Raw genomic sequence first — 19,812 nt, 5'->3', positions numbered from 1 at the left:
GATAGCCTTAACCCCCTAGAGCAGGGGTCAGCAAACTTTTTCCACTGTCCCTTAGACCTTGCGGGGGGCTGGACTATATTTTGAAGGGGAAAAATGAACGAATTCCTATGCCCCACAAATAACCCAGAGATGCATTTTAAATAAAAGCACACATTGTATCATTGTATCATGTAAAAACACGCTGATTCCTGGACCGTCCGCAGGCCAAATTTAGAAGGCAATTGGGCTGGATCCAGCCCCCCTTAGTTTGCCTACCCATGCCCTAGAGACAGAAACAAATTAGACAACGGAGGACAGTGAGAAAAAAACGAAGCAGGGGTAGACTCTCCGATTTCACTTGCACCAGGGGTTGGGTAATGTTTTCCAGCCCAAGGGCCACAATTGCTTGGAGGTAACCTACTGGGGGCCACATGCCAGAGGCAGAAGTGGGTGAAGCAAGAAACGCACATTTTTATTTATTTTACCTTTGTACAATAGGCTGCTTTTTTTACACTCGCTCACAAGACAAGAGTGTTTCTCTTCTCCATCCAGGCGACCAAGAGGCATGCTCAGAGTTCAAGGGTATAGGGCAGTTGAGAGAGGTGTGGCCTTGCAGGGTGTTCCTTGGCACAAATACAGAGGCCGTTGTTAGCCGAAATCTGCTTGTCTGCAGATTCCCACCCGCTGCTTCTAATCTGCCCTCAAGCTTAATTACCAGAGATGTAATGAGTAGTATATAATGAATGTGGCCTAAAAGCTGCAGTTTCAAGCCCTTTCTTTCAGCTGGCAGCATTTGCCCCCGCAACTGAAGACACAACTGCCCCCCCCACCACCACAGTGTGGCCCCAACAGAAAGATCAGGTTGAACCAAGATTCCTGCACTGGAGGGGGCTGACCCAATGCCATGATTCTAAGACGATGACATGGTTAAAAATTAAAAAGAAACAGGGAGGGGGACATGGACTGTTGTATTTGCTGGTTCACCGGCACTTCCCCTTCCCAAACGGTTTTTCCAGAGGTTTATACCACAATGGATAAAAGATGTTGGCATTTCCCTGCTGAATCAAACTGCGCCAGGATCTTGCATCTGGGCAAAACCTTCAAGCAGGTCCCCCCTAAGTTGTTGCCTGCCAAACTCCCCCCCAGCCCACCCTCGCCATCTGGAACTCAGATGCCCTGCCTCTAAACATGGGGTCTTCCCTGAACATATCGGGTTGATGTACTTGAGTCTTTCACATACCTTTCTAAGACTTTGTACCACCACCACCCCAACAAAGCCATGTAATCTGGGCAGTGGCTGGGGGGAGCTGAGCACCATTTACATCCTGCAATAACCAACTCCATATGTTAATGATGTTCCTACACAGAAAGGTCCCCTTTTGCCAGTTTTCAAATCTTCTGCCCACCGCAGTACGGTGTGGGTCTGGGTCTCTCTACCTTCTTGCCTGCCTGTATGTGCTATTCAGCCTCTCTCTTAAACGGTGCTCATAATTTTGTTGTATCTCAGATGCCTTCTTACCCTTCAAACCAGGGTTGGAGAACTTCTGCAAATGTGCCCCCCCCTACTCCAAGCCTACTGTCCCCCAGGCCCCTTAGTGGTCCTGATCCACACCCTCGAGGGTTTTTGCCTGGCTGGGAATGTGGCTTCAAACTCTCGATTGTGCCTTTCTTTGCATGCCTGCATGGAGGACAGAGAGCAGGGTGTGCAAGCGTGAGCAAGCCTACATTTACATTTAAAGCTTACATTTACAGTTGTGGCTCTGCTCACTTTTCCTTCTGCTCCCGCCCTCAAATAGCATGTAGCCCCTGGAGAGCTTGCCCAGAAGGGAATGTGGCCCCTGGTCTGAAAAAGGCCACACACCCTCTTGCTCTGTGCACCAGGAGGTAGCTGCGATTTGGCACCAGTCCCAAATGTAGCTAAGAGTTCGTGAAGCAACTTTTTTAAAAAATAAAAAAATCCCTGGTTGATCCTCAATAACTAGTGGTACAAAATTGTGAAGGCTCGTCTTCAGCTTTCTAAAGCCAGACTTGGGGGAGGGGGGGGGAAACGAACCAGTCTGCTGCCACCTTTAAAAAGCTGCTTACGTAACTTAAGACACACACAAAAGCATCAGCAGAAGGGAATCCAGACGTCATCTCACAGACCACAGAAGCCACAAAGTGCTGTCGAGCGATCAGGTTGTGGGCTGCAGAGAGCCTTAACACTTCCGTTCCTTTGTGTAGGTTACAGAGCCAAAGGGATGTGCTTTGGTTTGTTTGTCAAGTTGCTAAGCGTCTCGCTCTCTCCAGATCTTGAACCCCAAGCCAAAGATGGGGCCTCTGCGTGCCACTGGACTCCATCAGCCCCTGCCGATGTGGCCAATTGTCAAGTATAGTGGACTTGTACCGTAGTCTCGCAACATCCAGGAGGGCCGCAGGATTCCCTGTTCCCTAGGTTACAGTAGGGATGTCCGCTCATTACATTCAACCAGTGTACAACCTATGTATACAAACAGCTAAGCTGTGCCCTCGCACAGGTATTCACATGTAACTTTCCAACGAGTGTATAGGCTGCATACCTGTGTACATAACTGAACAGTACAAGACAGGTACATGCATTCCCATTTCTGCATGTGTTAGCCACCCTATTCCTGCGTCTGTACAGTCGTACCTTGGTTCTTGAACGCCTTGGTAGTTGTAAGTTTTGGCTCCCGAACGCCGAAAACCTGGAAGGAAGTGTTCCGTTTTTTGAACATTCTTTGGAACCCGAACATCTGACGCGGCTTCCACAGTTTCCGACTGAGTGCAAGAAGCTCCTGCAGCCAATCGGAAGCTGCACCTTGGTTTCTGAACGTTTTCAGAAGTCGAATGGACTTCCGGAACAGATTACATTTGAGAACCAAGGTACGACTGTGGTTTGTTTTAACTTTTTAATACTGAGTGGTTTAGCTATCAATTGCTCTTCACAGGGAACTCTGAGAATTGTAGTTCAGGGAGGTGGATATGGGGTCTCCTAACAGCCTTAACAAACTACAACTCCCATAATATATATTTTTTTGGGGGGGGGAGAAGCAAAGACTGTTTAAAGGGGTACCATAGCCCTTTAAATGCATGGTGCGAATGTGGCTATAGTCTAGCAACATCCAGAGAGAACCATCATGGCTATACCTGACCCAGGGCAACAGAAGAAAAGATGCAAACTTCATTTTTTCTTATGTAAATTATCCCGTGCAAATTATCTCAAATAGTTTCCACACACCCCAGGAAACCTATTAACAGCCATGGATTTTACAACCATAAAATCCTTTCAGCAAGGACCTCTCCAAAGGACAACTCACAATCTAATGGGGGAAGCAAAATTAGCTGAGCGAGATCTGGGTTCAAACCGTACCATTCCCATCAGGACTGGAATCTTGGGTTTTTTTCAGGGGAAGAGATGTAGCTCAGTGAGACAGCACCTACTTTATGCACTCAACACCTGATGGGTCAATCACCAACATCTCCAGGCAGGCCTGGGAGAGACACCTCTTGCAAGATATGCTGGAGAGCTGCTGCCAGTCAGTGCAGACAATACTGAGCTGGATGGACAAAGGAAAAGACGGCTCACATTGTTCCTATGTTACCGAAGGGAAGGAAACGCCACCTCTCTGGCGGTGTCACCGAGAGGGCAAAATAGACATAGACGTTCATCATCATATCCGTTTGGCTCCCATTCAAATTTTGAAAAATGCAAGATGAGGAAGCTATAAGGAAAATGTTTGGGCTTTCTAGCGGCTTCCTGGGGATGCGAGGGGAGGGGAGTTAACAGCTTTTCTGCTGCTTGCAAACGCCTCAGGAAGCCTCTTCCCCAAGACCCACTTGGCCTAAATTCACGCTGGATGTTGAAACCTCATTTCCTAAGATATTCTCCTCTCTGTTGCTGCCAGCTGATACGAACACGTTGCTGAGATTTCTCAAGGATCACACAAACACACACACATATAGATATATATAAAACACGAAACCGTTGTTCAGATCCTTGCCCCGGAAGAATGAAAAATAAGGAGGATTTCCTTTCATCTCAACAGCGAGATCAAAATGCCACAATGGGGGAATCGACCCAGAAGATGCAGAGCCTGTCATCTCCTAGGCTACTCTGCAGTCGCCAAAACAGCCTAGTGACAACACACACACTACCCAGTGGGTTGTGGCTGTCACATTGTCACCCAATGAGCCATCCTTTTGTGGAGAGGCTACACAAACCTGACCCCAAAGTGGTCCTATATTCAGCTCTACTCCAATATTGTCTACACCTTACTGCAGAAAGTCTTAAAGATTTTCCAAAGCTGTTCAGCCGCCTGCCCTTCTCGGCTGATTGACTGGAGGAGATTATTACTCGCCCCAGGCGACTAGTTACATACAAGCTTCACACACACACACACACACACACACACACACACACACCCGTGAACTACTGTGAGCTTTAGGGATGAGGTATGCTAAAAAGCGGTGTAAACAATACACGACAACCCTTTTATACAAGGTCTCCAAAAATCACAGAACTGTAGAGCTGGAAGGCACCCAAACGATCATCTAGTCCAACCCCCTGGCAAAGCAGGAATTATTAATATGTGGTACAGTTTGCCAGGAGTTCCTTACTGATCTGGGATTTCATAGCCTAAATGATATTTTAGAATTGCTCTGTAGCCCAGCATCAGGCTGCCGACTCTCTGTGACATCACAGCAGCTGGGCCAATGGGAGTCATCCCAGGGTCGGTAAAAGATTCAGGACAGAGAAGAGAGAGGTGTATCTTCACAAAGCACACGACTACAATTCTCTGCCAATAGATGTGTACTGGTGACTGCCACCAATTTGGGATGGCTCCAAAAGGGAATTAGGTAAACACATGGCAAAGGAGAACAGGGAGGGCTCTGTATACGTTGAGCTCCTGTGGGTGTCAGTCAGCCTTTTTCTTTAATAATAATAATAATGGCAGCAAGGAAGTGATCAGACATATATCTTTTTATCCTTTCAAGCCTTGACATTGCCACAAGAAAGCCGCCTTATGAAATAATCCCTCATGCTCAAGTCGAGCCGCCACATCTGGCCTGACTGCCAGCAGTCCAGATTTCAGCCAGATGTGAAAGCACAAGGCCAGATAAGTGTGTGTGTGTGTGTGTGTGTGTGTGTGTGTGTGTGTGTGTGTGTGTGTGTAGCCTTCCTGGAAGACAGTGGGGTGGGGAGAGAGATTATGAGGAAAACACAGCAGAGGATTGTTAGATCCCCTTGAGCCACCCCATCGTCGTAACCAGTAAGATAGAGATGGAGGAGACAGCCAACTGGAAGGTGAGCAGAGAAGGACGACCAGGGGGATCAAGGGTCCAGAAACCAAGCCTGGTGAGGAACGGTTGAAGGAGTTGGGGATGTTTAGCCTGGAAGAGAAGAGATTAAGCGGAGATAGGGTAGCCATCTTCAAATACCTCAAGGGCTGCCACATGGAAGATGGAGAGAGTTTGCTTCCTGCTACTCCAGATGACAAGGCCTGAAACAACGAATCCAAATGGCAAGAAAGGAGATTCTGAATAAACACCAGGAATAACTTTCTGATGCTAGCTGTTCCACCGTGGCACAGGCTACGTCGGAAGGTAGCGGGCTCTCTCTCACTGGAGGCTTTTAGGCAGAGGCCTGTCAGGGGTTCTTTAGCTGGGATTCCTGCATCGCAGGGGGTTGGCCTAGATGACCCTTGGGGGTCCCTTCCAACTCTGCCCATCCTAACGGATCAAATAACCCAAGCTGCCCTGCATGCCTTTATGCCTGTTTCCAAAAGCTTTTGATAAGCACGAGACATGCCTTTGCCCACCGAACAAGAACAGAAAATCCTTCCTTAGATGCCTGCTTAGACCCATCGCTGTGGCATCTGAACTTTTAAGAAAGCTCTGCCTCTTCAGGTTTCAGAATAAATACAGTCAAACCTCAGTTGTCCGAAACGTTCGGCAAATGAGGATCAAACGGCGGTCGGCAAAGTCAGTGGAGAAAAAAGAAAAAACCTCCCTAGAAGCTGTTCAACTTCTGAAAAACGTTCAAAAATGGTGATCGGGAGCTGAATCGTTCGAAAACGGAGCTGTCCAAGAACCGAGGCTTGACTGTGCTGGGATCATTATTATTTTTAAATCCATCTACCAGTTGAATCGACAGCTTGATCAACAAAGGTGCTGCCTGGGAGCAAGTCCCTATGATCTCCAAGTAGGCCTGTCGAGAACTGCACTGCTAAGAACCCATCAAATTTCATCCTTTAAAATTTCCTTCAACTGATGCAAACAACATCCCTAATCTCTGATCTTTTTTGGGGGGGGTTGTATGTATCTATCAGAAGTAGGGAACCATTTTCAGTCCAAGGGCCACATTGCCTTCTGGGAAACCTCTCCAGGGCCACATGTCAGGAGTGGGCAGGGCCAGAGACAAAAGTGGATGGAGCAACAAATGTTTAATTTTATCATTTTGCAGTAGGCTAGTGACCACACACACACACACACACACACGACTCTCAAGCAAGAGGCACTATCAGAGCTCAGGGATACATTTCCAGCCAGGCAGAAACACTCCAGCAGGGGCCAGGGCAAGGCCTGTGCCTTTGGGGGCAGAAGGTGTGGCCTGGAGAGAGGCCCAAGGGCCAGGCAGAGAGGTACGGAGGGCCATATTCCCCCATTTGCGAACAAGCACGCACCTCGTTTCCTCCCAACGCCACAATTCTACGATCAGCTGTGTTTTTCTCCAGTGCAAAAGCTCAGTGCAAAATAAAGGAGGCTGCATTTCTGCTGAGCCGCAGGAGAATTTTAATCCCCTGCCTCACGTTAGTGCTAAACACATTTGGAATCTGTTCCCTTCGCAGGCAGGAAGGAGGATTGGCATTCCTTTCCACCACAGATGCTTACAACACAACACCACAAAGGGTGTGTGTGTGTGTGTGTGTGTGTGTGTGTGTGTGTGTGTGTGTGTGCATGTGCATGTGTCAACCTAAAACTAACAGGCTAAAGCATGTGGCAAGGGGGGGGACGGGGAAGAGAGAAGAGATTTGAATTTAAGGCCCTCGTCCACATGCAAAAGCAATGTTTTAAAAACACATTTATAAAAAGCAACTCGGCAATGTGAAAAGAGATGCACAAAATTCAAACCAATCAATAAGAATATCACGAAAGCCCTGCTGGATCAGGCCAGCGGCCCATCTAGTCCTGCCTCCTGTTCTCACAGGGGCCAAAGGATATATTTCAGATCCTTCTCTAAGGGGCATTTTGCTTTCCCCATATTAATTGTACTTAATTTATAGAGCAGAAGAACTCTAGGAAGCCCGTGTGATTCAGTGGTTAAGAGTGTTGGAATTATCAGGGTTTAAATCCCCACTTGGTCAGGAAAATCACTGGGTGACCTTGGAGTCAGTCACAGGGACATTGTAGGGATTAACCATGAACTCCTGAGGGGAAAGGTGGGATATAGGTACTGTAAATGCAATAAATAAGCCCATCTGCTTACCTGGTTAAGAAAGCTGGAGGGCCAGGTGGAGACGTCCATCGCCAACCCGGCATCCAGAGATCTCCACATGGTCGCAGTTGGACCCGCGCCAGTCACAAAGTCCACCTGGTGAATTTCTAGCACCGGCTATAACCCTGAGTGTCTACCCCCACACCCCACCCCTTTGCACCTTTTAGAAAGAGGCAGGGCAGTTCAGCTGGACTCATTTTGCAAGCTTGAGGCAGCTTCAACCCAGCACTTTCTGAGTATTAAGGGAACCATAAACAGGCCCCATATGCCAGCAATATCATAATCGCCTTCTCTCTCTCTGACTAAGCAGAACAACATCTGTGCAACATCTGGAGGAAAGCGACTAGGCCTGGCTCCTGGTTTTCCTAGATCGCCCAGAAAAGTCGTGTCTCTGGGTCCAACAGCTGGTATTAGATGAGTTAATTTGAAGGGGAGGGGAGGAGCTACTACCTCCCACCGTTAAAAGTCCGCTCAGATAACCAGCCTGGGGCAGCCAGTTTGACAGGACAGGGGAGAGATGCTGCAGTTGCCTAGAAACTTGCGCCAGGTTGGGCATCAGCACCTAGCAACCTTCTGTAGAGGAGGGGTAGTGCCAGTCCAGCCCCCCCCCCCAGATCTATGGGGGAGGCTTGTGGTTCTGCTTCGCATGCAGAAAGTTTGGGTCCAATCCTGACAAATTTTCAGATTAGGCCATGAATGTCCCCTGCCTGAAATCCTGGCGAGAGACTGCCTGTCAGTGTAAGCAACATGGAGTAAAATGAACCAATGGTCTGACTCAGTATATATGGTCTGACTCACTGAAGGCTATGAGAAATCGCTTCCTGTGGGCTCAGGTCTTGTTCTGGCAAACCACCAAATCAAACTGGGACACCTCTGCTAAAGTGCAGCTCCCCTACAAGAGTTCAGTTGCAACTTTAAAATCAAGAATTAAAAGCCGGCGCAGCAGAACTCCTTGCAAGAGCTCATCTCCTCCGTAGACTAATTCCAGGAGAGCTTTGCAAGGGGTCAGCTGCAAGACAATCCAGAAACAAATATATTTTAAAAAACCAACTGTATGCCTGGGTTTGGTAGGTACTTTATAGAACGTACACAGACTGCGCCACTCAGCCGAGACAACAGCACTCTTTGCAAGCACTCAGGTTTATTCAGGCAAGTAGCATGAGCTTCGCAAGAGTTCAGCTGCAAGTCAAGCAGGCAGAAAATCAGAGACCCCCAGTCATGCTACTGGGAAGCTATCGGTTAGGAGGGATGGATTTGGTCCTGAGGCCTCAAATTGCAGATCCATACAACAGATATCTGGGTTCTTTAAAAAAAACCACACCTAATTTCCCCCATCCAGATCTCAGATGCACACTTCAAGCCTGCCTCCCCAAACTCTGAGCGCGCCAAACCTTCAGGTTTTTATAAACCTTCTGTTTCGAAACCTGATCCACCCAACGTTAATTGCCAGTTATAAGCTTACAAGCGAAGCTCTGTTATCCCCAGATTAAGAGGTCCTTACAAAGCACAACCACATCCCCACACGCCTCCAAAATTACTCAGCACTCTGCAGGAACACAAATCCAAACCACAATACTGAACTTTTGGGGAATGCCAGCCCCTGCCCAACCCCTTTTCCCCCTTCTTAAAGACACCATCATTTATTTACTTTTTTATTTAAAAAAAGTGCTATGTTCTCATAGAAAAAAGCAGAACCAAAATATAAAATTTGCAGCCACTCCTAACGCTTCCCTAAAAATACTCAGGGGGCGCGTGGAGCAAAGGCAGGCCAGGATTCAATTTTCGATATTCCTCATAAAGGAAACTTATTAGGCTCTCCAGGGCCTGAACAGAGTTCACTGGAAAGGCTTTTAAAACAGGTGAGCTGACATAAAAGATTTCATTGCTGTCGCTTGTGGATCAAACAGCGACAAAGGTTGTTGTTTTTTTTAGCATGCCACGTGGCTTAATTGCAATTTCCAAGGCCAGGATATCCTCCCCATCAAGAGCTGGTTGAGACGGTTTCAACAAAAATTGAGGTTTCAGGTATATTAGAACCAGCAGCATCTTCGTAGCAAGGAATTGGCCGGGACAGATTAATGCTGCTGGTGCAAAATGAATGTTGCTGGTAACCACAGAAAGGGAGGGCACTCAGGTCCTGCTACTGGGCTTCCCAGAAGAGGCACCCGGGTTGGCCACTGCGAGAACAGGATGTTGGATCATGAGGACTAGAATCTAACTTCACTTTTAGTAGAAGGGGCACAGCTCTATGGTAGAGCGCTTGCCTTACCGACAGAAGGTCCCAGGCTCTACCCCCAGTGGCATTGCCAGCTCAGGCTGGGAACGTCCCCCTGCCTGAAACCCTAAGGAGCTGCTGCCTGCCAGTGTAGACAATACTGAGCTAGGTGGACCATTGGTCTGACTCAGCGTAAGGCAGCCTTCCTGCGTTACACCAGAATAAATTTGTCAAGTCTTTAAGGGGCCACAAGACAATGTGGGTTTTGTTGCAAAAGGCTTAACGGAGCGATTGCTCGGGAAACCGAGCCAACCAGGAAATATTTAACAGTGTTAACTACCGGTAAAGAGCAGAAATGAAGGGCAGTGGATTTCAGGCAGGCTGCTGAATGCGGCCCTCCAAATTTTCTCCGTTTGGCCCCACAAGGATGCCAACCAACAACATGCCCCTCAAAGCTTCCAGGAATTCAGCGCTCAGGGCGAAAGCCTGAGCTTTGAAGAGAACGTGCAACAGATTTTTCGCTCCCGCCTTCAGCCTCCTTCGCATTCTAGCAATTCCTTACATGCCTCGGTGGGTTGCCCTATTGTTGTTTAAATTTATTTGTTTTGTTTTAAGCAAACACCATCCATACATTTACTGGTTTGTGACTTTAACTTTCATTGGAGTTTATTTATCTAAAGGAGCACAGATTTATAAAGATTTATAAAGGGGAAAAGGGGGGTGGGGAGATCATCCAAGAATTGCAAAACTGCTCCAACAATCTGGGGCGGAAAGGGGTCTTGGAGACGTCACAGGCGCTAGCCAGTTGCTGCCTTCCACCAACCAGCTTTTTCCTACAGACTTACAGGACCTTTCCCCTAACCTTCCACTTGCATCCAGGAAGAGGAAAAGGAAGATATACATAGGGACATAAGAAGCTGCCTCCTGCTGAGTAAGCCCATAGGGCCTACCTACCTTTGTATTGTCTACACTGACTGGCAGGGTCTCTCCAGGGTTTCAAGAAAGGAGTGTTTCCCAGCCCTACCTGGAATTGATCCTGGGACTTTCTGCATGCTAATGCTCTCCCACTGAGCAATGGCTCTTCCCCATAAAGATAAAACAGGTTTCCAGTCCTCGTGGTTCTGAATTAAGGGCAGATGGAATAGGGACAAAGCAGGTGTCCCATCACGGAGCTTTGGGCCATTTGGCAAGGGCACCGTCCAACACAGCCCTGCCGGCCTGCACAAGTCTCGCCCGCATTCTGGGGAAGAAGAAGAAATACAAGACTCCCGCCGGACGCAAAGCAGCCAACCAGCAAGCATATCCTCCCATCGGATTGGTGCGAGTCCCGTCTTCTTCTGAAGACGCTCCTTGCCATTCCACATGCAGAGTCCAGCCCTCTCTTGACGCTCAAGCGCATGGAGGTGCCGTGGGGAGGAAAGGAAATAAAAGCAAAATATAGAACAACACGGCAGGACGCCGCTTTGAGCCGCCCGACAGCTTTCAGAGCAGATTAGCTGCAAACTGAATCGGAAAAGGAGAAAATTGTTCTTTGCCGTCGCAAAAAACCAGCCGCACGCCGGCACACACACTCCTCCAGCAGGGATCTCGCCACGCAGGCACCCTCCGAAGACATCATGGAGCATGTTGGAAGCACATCGGTCAACACTGTCGACACTCCCAACCTCGGCTTGGATCGAGGGAAGCTAGCAATCCCACAGAGCGACACAGAGCTCTTCCGCAGCCCTGGCCTTTTGGGAACAGGACAAGATCCTTGGAGAAACTGCATGTAGAGTCTCGCTTCACTTGTGATTCCCAGCTACTGGAATGCATTGACACAGAACAAGATCATAGATCATAGGATTCCAAAGTTGGAAGGGACCTCGAGGGTCATCTAGGCCAACGCCCTGCAAAACAGGAATCTTTTGCCCCATGTGGGGCTCGAACCCATGAACCTGAGATTAAGAGTCTCATGCTCGACCAACTGAGCTAATCCCAAGTCTGCCTCTGAGAGCAGCCATCATGGCGAGGGGCCACCAATAGTATTCTTCTCCGTGAATCTCACCCTCTTTTAAAGCCCTCCAAGCTGACAGCCAGTACGGAGCAACTTGGTGGAAAAGGTAAGGTGGAAATACGTCATGGATCGGGACAGGGTGGGGGGAATCACAGGGATGACCCACAGCAACGCGTGGCCGGGCCAGCTAGTATAATATATAAGCGGAGTCTGCCAGGGTCCATCCAGCCCAGCATCCTGTTCTCAGTGACCACCCAGATGCCTGCAGGAAACGCTCCATCAGGACCTGAGCACAGCAGCCCTCTCCCCGCCTGCAGTTTTCAGCAACTGGAATGCAGATGTGTTGCTGCCTGTAACTATGGAGGCAGAACATAGCCATCCCGGCTGGTAGCCATTAATAGCCATTTCCCCCTGATCTGTCTAATATCCACTTTTAAGTTGGACATCACTGTATCCTGTGGGAGTGAGTTCCACAGTCTTACTACAAGCGGTGGGGAAGAAGGGCTCTCTTCTGCCTGTCTTAAACCTCCTGATGAATTTTTACGTGGGGGAAAAAAAATGAATGAATGACACTTGGGTTTGAAGGCTGAAGATAATGTTGGTTTCCAGAAAGTAGCCTGTCTAGGACAGACTAAAGAATCAGAAATTCTTTAGTTTCTTAAATTAACCCCCCCCCCCCCGTTTTATTCCCTTTTTCCTCGCTTAATCCTTTATCTATTTACAGGTGAAACTCGGAAAATTACAATATCGTCGAAAAGTGCATTTATTTCAGTAATGCAACTGAAAAGGTGAAACCAATATGTGAGATAGATGCATGACATGCAAAGCAAGATATGTCAAGCCTTGATTTGTTGTAATTGTAATTATTTGTCGTTAGGCAGGCCTATTATAAATGGAATGTAATAGCAATGTTTATTTTTGTATTATAGTAACTATTTGTTTTATTACTGTGGAATTTCCAAAAGAAAGCATTTGTAAAAATTAAAAGAAAAATAAAAAATAAAAAGTTGCGTTACTGAAATAAATGCACTTTTCGACGATATTCCACCGAGTTTCACCTGTCTCTACCTCTTTCTCTCTCTTTCCCCCTTCTTTTTTCTTTCTCTCCTTCTTCCTTTCCTCTGGATCTGTGTCTTTATCTAGATTAACGTTTTAGTTGTGGATTTCTAATTTCTAATGAAATTTATTGAAAATAAACAAATCTCCCAATGCTGTGGCTTGAACCTTCTGCAATCAAAGCACACGTCTTAGACCTGCAATACCACAGCTCTGCAGCACACACCTGCACACACCTGAAAATTGGGCAATTTCCCCGCACGTCTTCTTTTGTCCTCTGGGGTTCACGCCCAGCATCACACGCCACTGATTTCCCCATTTCTAAGCTCTGGCAGAACTTTCGCTTCAAAATTGAGACTGTGGCATCCAAACACCTTTTGAGGGCGGGGGGGGGGCAGTTCATTTTTAGAATCTCATCATCCTTCCACCCAAAAGCGCCCCGCCCCCTTCAATGTCGGGGTGGAAGAGAAAAATATATCCCTCCTGTTTGAAAAAATAAAATTTGGGACGCTCCACATTGATCTCAAACATGCTCAGGTCACTTCTGAGTCGTGCCAGTGTTTTAGGAGACCCGAGTCCCTGTTTCAAACACAGTTTTGTTCCCTCCCCGTGAACCAACTAACATCCAGAAAAGAGATTTCTGGCGGACATCAAACCCTTCGAAATCCCACACACCGCTCAATTCCTTCCAATCCCAAAACGCATTTCTGACATATTTGCCATTTATAAGAAGCCACTCAGTGACTGGCAGGGACCACCTGAAGCACTTTGTTGCACAGTGAACTACTTACCGCACAATGGTATCAATGCTTAATCAATGCGGCCCCCCTAGACTTTTCTATCTGGCCCTTCGAACCCTCCTCTGATTCGCTCACTGCCTCTCATTCGCAGCCTCACTGCGTGTTTTTGCCGGGCTGAAAAATCTCCTTGAACTCTGATCTTGCCTTTTGCTAGCCTGCAAAGAGGATTTTTTTTGGGGGGGGGAGTGTTTGAGTGTAAAAACTAGCCAAGTGGACAAAAAATTGTTACTCTGCCCCCTTTTCCCTCTGGCCCTGCCGACCATGGGCATGTGGCCCCCAGGAACTTGCCCAGAAGGGAATGCGGCCCTTGGCCTTCATAAAGCTTCACCTTACAAGGAGGTCCTGCTATAAAAAGCATCAGTTAGGTAAGAATTTGGGATCTGTATGCCCGTTTCCAAAGATGGCTGGGTTGCAAGCAGACCGGGCCAGGTGTAACACACCTGTTTTCTTCACATTAACAGACCAACATACGGCACGGGATACAGGATGTGGGACCCTGAGAATCTGAGCTTCTATTTGTAAAGAAAAAGGCAAGGACCTAGGCCTCATGGTGCAACGAGGAGAGCCGTCAATGCTTGATAGTCTGGGAAGCCAGGGGAGCGACTTGAATAAACTCTGCAGTGGGTTATGCAATATAAAGAAAGGTGTGATAATTCTTAGTCCGACACAGCCGCTCCCTTTTCAAGATCATGCCCAAACTCAGCTGCATCAAATCCGCTCACGTCTTTCGGATCGGCCAAGCTAGAGATTCACAAACAAATACAAACTCAGGCGGACTAAGTTCCCTTACCTTTTAATTTTTTCTTTTTTGTCTCGGGGGGCTGGAACGGATATATACCCAATGCCTGAGCCAAAAATCCACCTGTATCTGTAATCAATAAAGCTGTGGCCATTTCTGATCAACATCATTGTCTGCTTGAGTTTATTATTAGGGTTGCCAGACTCAATAGACAGGACTTCTGTGCCTTTAATTGCCCTGCTCTCTTCCAAGTCTGGAAACCTTCAGGAGAAACCAGCAGACCCTTTGTTTAATTTCCAAGCAAAGGGTCTGCTGGTTTCTCTTTAAGGTTTCCAGACTCAAAAGAGAGCAGGGCAATTAAAGGCACAGAAGTCCTGCCCTCTATTGAGTCTGGCAACCCTATTTATTAATCACATTTTACATTCAGCCACTGCCCTGGAGGGGGGAGGGTGTGTGGCAGCGCTGCGACTGGGCCCGCAATAAAGAAGCAAACATACTTCGTGGTGAGTTCTTCCACCTATTTTTCCAGGGGGGGAAAGCACTGCAAACGAGGGGCCATTTTTTTTACCTAAAATACTGTTTTGGTACCACCTTGAGTGATGCAAGTTACATAAAATGAAGTAAAATGAAGATCTAGCAGCCTTACAGAGAAATCTGCTGGATTTTCATCGCCTGCCTGCTAAGCATTCCTGCGTCAGTCATCAGGACAGAGAAACGAAGGGAATTCATTCCCGTAATGATTCCTGGCTGCCCGGAAGCAGCAAACTTCCTTGCCACCCAGGCCAGAGTGAAAATCCAGGCCCAGGTGTGACCAGGACTTGGGAACATCCTTCCCACTGCAGATGTGAATCACTCCCTTCTGGTTTAGGTACTTTTCGTCACATATCGTTTTCTCACCACTGACCCTGCATGCCAGGGAACCTGTGGGCTTCCAAATGTTGCTGGACTACAACACCCATTATCCATGACCGTTGGGCATGCTGGCTGGGGCTGATGGGAGCTGGAGTCCAATGCCACAGGTTCCCCACTGCTTGCTATTTACATAGGAAGCCAGCAGAGAAATATGGCTCACTAGCTGTTACTCCTCCTTACACTGCACAGACCCAATATTTAGGTTTTTTTTCGTCCCAAGCCAGGGTACCCATGCAAATTAGAAAACCGCTTTGTGCATCTTGACTTACTCCACAATCTATGTATTAACATTTACAGATGATGTTGCATTCATTTGCACAGATCTGCAAGTATGCCAGGCCCCCGAGTCAGGGCGCTTGCAAACTCTGTGGCTGCCTTAAGGATGCAATCCTAGGAAGACACGGAGCTGCCTTTTACAGGGCCAGACCAGCTCAGTATCGTCTACCAGTGGTGTCCAAACTTTTTTCAAAGAGGGCCAGATTGGATGAAGTGAAGGGCCGTGAGGGCTGACCAAAGGGCCAACCCAGGCATCCCCAAACTGCAGCCCTCCAGATGTTTTGGCCTACAACTCCCATGATCCCTAGCTAACAGGACCAGTGGTCAGGGATGATGGGGATTGTAGTCTAAAACATCTGGAGGGCCAAAGTTTGGGGATGCCTGGGCTTACCAAAGAAGTCTTGAGCTTTTTTTAGGGTTGAAGTTGTTGAGTGTTTTTTTTTTAGTATTTTACCCCCAGGAAATAAACTGCCACAGGGGCCAGATTAAACTGACCGGCGGGCCAGATTAGGCCACAGAAACGGACTTTGGACATGCCTGGTACACTGGCCGGCAATGGCTGTCCAGGGTTTCAGATGGGAATCGAAGCAGAGACCTTCTGCAAACCACTCAGCTACAACGCCTCACCTAAAAAGAAAGCCAAGGATCTAGTCCTCATGGTTCAAAATCAAAGGCTGGTTTAATGAGAAAGAAGTGTTTTAAAATCGGTGATGTATATTGTGGTTCATGCTCTAGTCATCTCCAGCTTGGACTACTGCAACGCGCTCTTCCTGGGGCTACCTTTGAAGGTGACCCAGAAACTGCAACTAATCCAGAATGCGGCAGCCAGACTGGTGACTGGGAGCGGCCGCCGAGACAACATAACACCTGTACATTTCTGAGCACAATTCAAAGTGTTGGTGCTGACCTTTGAAGCCCTAAACGGCCTCGGTCCTGTATACCTGAAGGAGCGTCTCCTCCCCCATCGTTCTGCCCGGACACTGAGCTCCAGCGCTGAGGGCCTTCTGGCAGTTCCCTCCCTGCGAGAAGTGAGGTTACAGGGAACCAGGCAGAGGGCCTTCTCGGTTGCAGCACTCGCCCTGTGGAATGCCCTCCCATCAGATGTCAAGGAAACAAACAACTCTCTGACTTTTAAAAGACATCTGAAGGCAAATTTTTAATGTTCGATTATATTTTTAATATTCTGTTGGAAGCCACCCAGAGTGGCTGGGGAATAAATAATAAATTATTATTATTATTATTATTATTAATTTCTTATGTAACTTTTGAATTTTTTTATATTATTTGGCATCATTCATAAATATTTTAGACACTGCTGTAAACTTAAAAGGTCTTTTGTTCTAGCAAGCAAGGAACAATCCTTTCGCCACTTTAAACTGTGCCTTACAAAGCCAAGTTCCTCAATCCGAAAGCAATGCCCAACTGGTACCCTCCAGACCTTTTGGACCACAACTCCCATCATCCCCCAGGGGATCAGCTGGGGATCATGGGAGTCGCAGTCCAAAAGGCTTAGGAGGTCAGCAAGCACCCAGGGTGGAGGTGTCACCTTTGCAGTGGATTTTACTTCCAGATTAAGGACTGCCAGTTCCCGCTGGTGCAATTCCACCATGAATGGTAATTTTCTTTTAAATGCACATAATCAAACACCACCACCCCAAAAAGGGTGTGCGCAACTAATTTTTAAAATCAGAATCAAAAGCTGGTCCAAATTTCCCAGGTAGAAAACAGCTAGCTGCTGTAATGTCACCCAAAGGCCTTGCATCAAAGAGAAGGCCTAGGGTTTTTTTTTAAAAAAAGGGGGTGAGTGGAGAATTGGAATGAATTACATGCATTTTTAACAGGTTTTTAAAAAATGAAATATTTTCCTTCCATCTGTGGAACAAAATTATCTGTGTGTGGCGTTGCATAGATTTTATTTTAAGGAAGTCTTCCCCCGGCCCCCTACAATACGGGGACAGACAGTCCATATACAACCCAATAAATATTCTTTCAGAGGATTCTCTGGAAATTATTGCAAAATGTAAAGATTTCCTGCTCTCGCTGCAGGGCACGGGGACCCAAATCCAGTCTTCTGAATTTGATGTGGAGCATCCCCAACAGAACAGGAGAGGGCCAACCAGTAGATCTCTCCCACCCAAAATAAGATGCTTAAAGAATTGAAAAATTATGGAGCAAGGCAGGGTTGGGCGGTTTACGCCAGCTCCTTGCAACAGCCAAACATCCTTATCCGTTTCACTAAAACCGGAATAAAAAACCGGAATTAAATCTGGATTAACACAGCTGGAATAGGAATAGAAGATTTCGGGGACGGTGGAGCCTTCAGCAAATTATTTAAAGACAGGATTTTTGGTCAGAGGAGGAAATTTGGGGTGGGGGATTTTTTTCTGGGTCTCTTTGCAATACCAAGGCTAAGATTTGGGGGTCCCTGAATTACAGCAGATCCGAAATGGTGATTTACAACCCATTCACCCCGCACAGAAAACCCCATTTATTTCAACTACACCCAAGTTACTACACCCAATTGCCTGGTAGTAAACCCCACTGAACTCATGGGGTTTACTTCTGAGTACAAGTAGATGTAATTAATAGCTACCTTTTGACCCTTTCTGTGCTTCTTCTCCAAGAGGTGATGTCTAAGCTAAGGTTGCCACAAGATACAGTAAAAACAAAGCCAGTTTAAAATGAGCCACAAAACAAATAAGAAAACTTAAAACTCCTGCTAAAATAAAAAGATGTGTGCCAAACACTGCAAGTTCAACAGATAAAGAGACACATGGATAGGATTGCGGTATTTCTCTGCTTTGATTTTTGGATTCTTCTCCCCACCGCCTGCTTTACCATGGATTCCTTTTACGGCAGCAACCCCACCCCAGCCTCGCATCTACCCGAGAGTAAACCGCGTTCAAAGCAACAGGATTTGTTTCAGAAGTAAACGCATGCTTACAGACGAGGCTGCAAAAATTTTTGTTGCAAAGTGGCGGGGCGGGGGGCGGTGAAGGACTAGTTTTGGTAGAAAAGTAATGCCCGTTACGCGCTCCCTTTTCGGGCTACGCTGCGCTTACTTCGGAGCAAAGCTCCTCCCAACTCCACGGGGCTTACTTCGGAGTGAACACGCACAGGCAGCATTGTGTTACGTACAGAAAAAGCGCTTAAGCGGAGTTCTCTCTGCCTACGAAATATCGGGACAGTGGTTCTCGGCGCCCAGAGGCCACGGCGATGGTCCCCCAAGTCGGCCTCTCCAAACACCGTTTTTTGGAGAGGGGCGCACGGGTGTGCGGTTGGGAAGGAGGGTCCGGGCCATCATGGACGCTTCCCAGAGAGAGAGAGAGAGAGAGAGAGAGAGAGAGAGAGAGAGAGAGAGAGAGAGAGAGAGAGAGAGAGAGAGAGAGAGAGACGTGGCCTGCTGCCACCCACCCCCCTCTCTTCCCCAAGACGCGTGTCTCCCGCTTCCCACGTTCCCCGCCGACCCGCGCAGCGCCCACCTTCCGGCGCTTGTCGGCGAAGGGGAGCGCCAGCCACGGCATGGCCCGCGTGGCTTCTTGCCAGCGCTGCTGATCCTGCTCGGCCGACACGAAGACGATCTCCAGGCGCTGCTGCCGCTGCTGCTCGGGCGCCGCTCCGGCTCCGGCTCCGGCTCCGGCTTCGCCTCGGGCCGGCTGGAAGCGCGCGTAGAAGGCGGCCAAGCTAGCGGCCAGCTGCGCGCCCGGCCCGGCTCCGGCTCCTGCCACTCCGGCGGCGGCTGCTCCGGCTGCGCTGCTGCCGGCGCCACAGTATCCGAAGTAGAGCCCCACGAGAGAGACGCCCCGCGCCAGCAGCGAGGCCACGGGCACCGCCGAGCCGTCGGGCGCCGCTAGCGCCTCGCCCAGCAGCTCGGCCAGTGGCGCCGCGGCGGCAGCAGCGCACGGCGACGAAGACATCCCCGCCGAGCCCCACGCAGCTCCCGCCGCCGCCGCCAGCCAGCCGGCCGAGCTCAGCCACACCGAGCCAGGCAGCCGCGGCCGCCAGCGGGCGCTCCCGGCCCGGCCCGCCTCGCCTTCCCCGCGTGGCGCTCGCCGGCCCGCGACCCGCCCCCAGACGCCGCGCAGACGCCGCCCCCAGCAGCCCCGGGCTGCGCGCGGGAGAGACCCTCTCCGTCTCCCTCTGTGCTGTTCTCCTCTCCTCTCCTGTCTCCCTCTTCCCGCTGGCTGCCCCGCTTTTCTGGGACCGGTCCCGATCCTCGGTCTGCTTGGGAGTAAGCGCGCCTGGGCACCTCCCGAATGAGATCGCGCGCCCTGGGGATGGTTAGAGTAGCGCGCGAGGCTGGCGCTCGCTCGCTCGCTCGCTCTCTTTGTGTGTGTCTACTCGGGA

At 48.8% G+C, this 19,812-nt stretch overlaps 1 protein-coding gene across 1 annotated transcript in view; it reads right to left on the bottom strand.

Moving 5' to 3' along the window:
• The window catches only part of NXN (nucleoredoxin), a 66,306-nt gene extending 46,824 nt beyond the window's left edge, over positions 1-19,482 (bottom strand). The window contains exon 1 of the mRNA XM_035139959.2: positions 18,948-19,482. Within this exon, the coding sequence (XP_034995850.1) occupies positions 18,948-19,382 (435 nt within the window). The 5' untranslated portion in view covers positions 19,383-19,482. The remainder of the gene's footprint in view (positions 1-18,947) is intronic.
• Positions 19,483-19,812: the final 330 nt, after the last annotated feature.

Source organism: Zootoca vivipara, chromosome 15 (assembly GCF_963506605.1).
Source record: "Zootoca vivipara chromosome 15, rZooViv1.1, whole genome shotgun sequence".
NCBI lineage: Eukaryota > Metazoa > Chordata > Lepidosauria > Squamata > Lacertidae > Zootoca > Zootoca vivipara.
The sequence above is the reverse complement of the archived record's forward strand: the minus strand, read 5'-3'. Positions and strand labels throughout refer to the sequence as shown.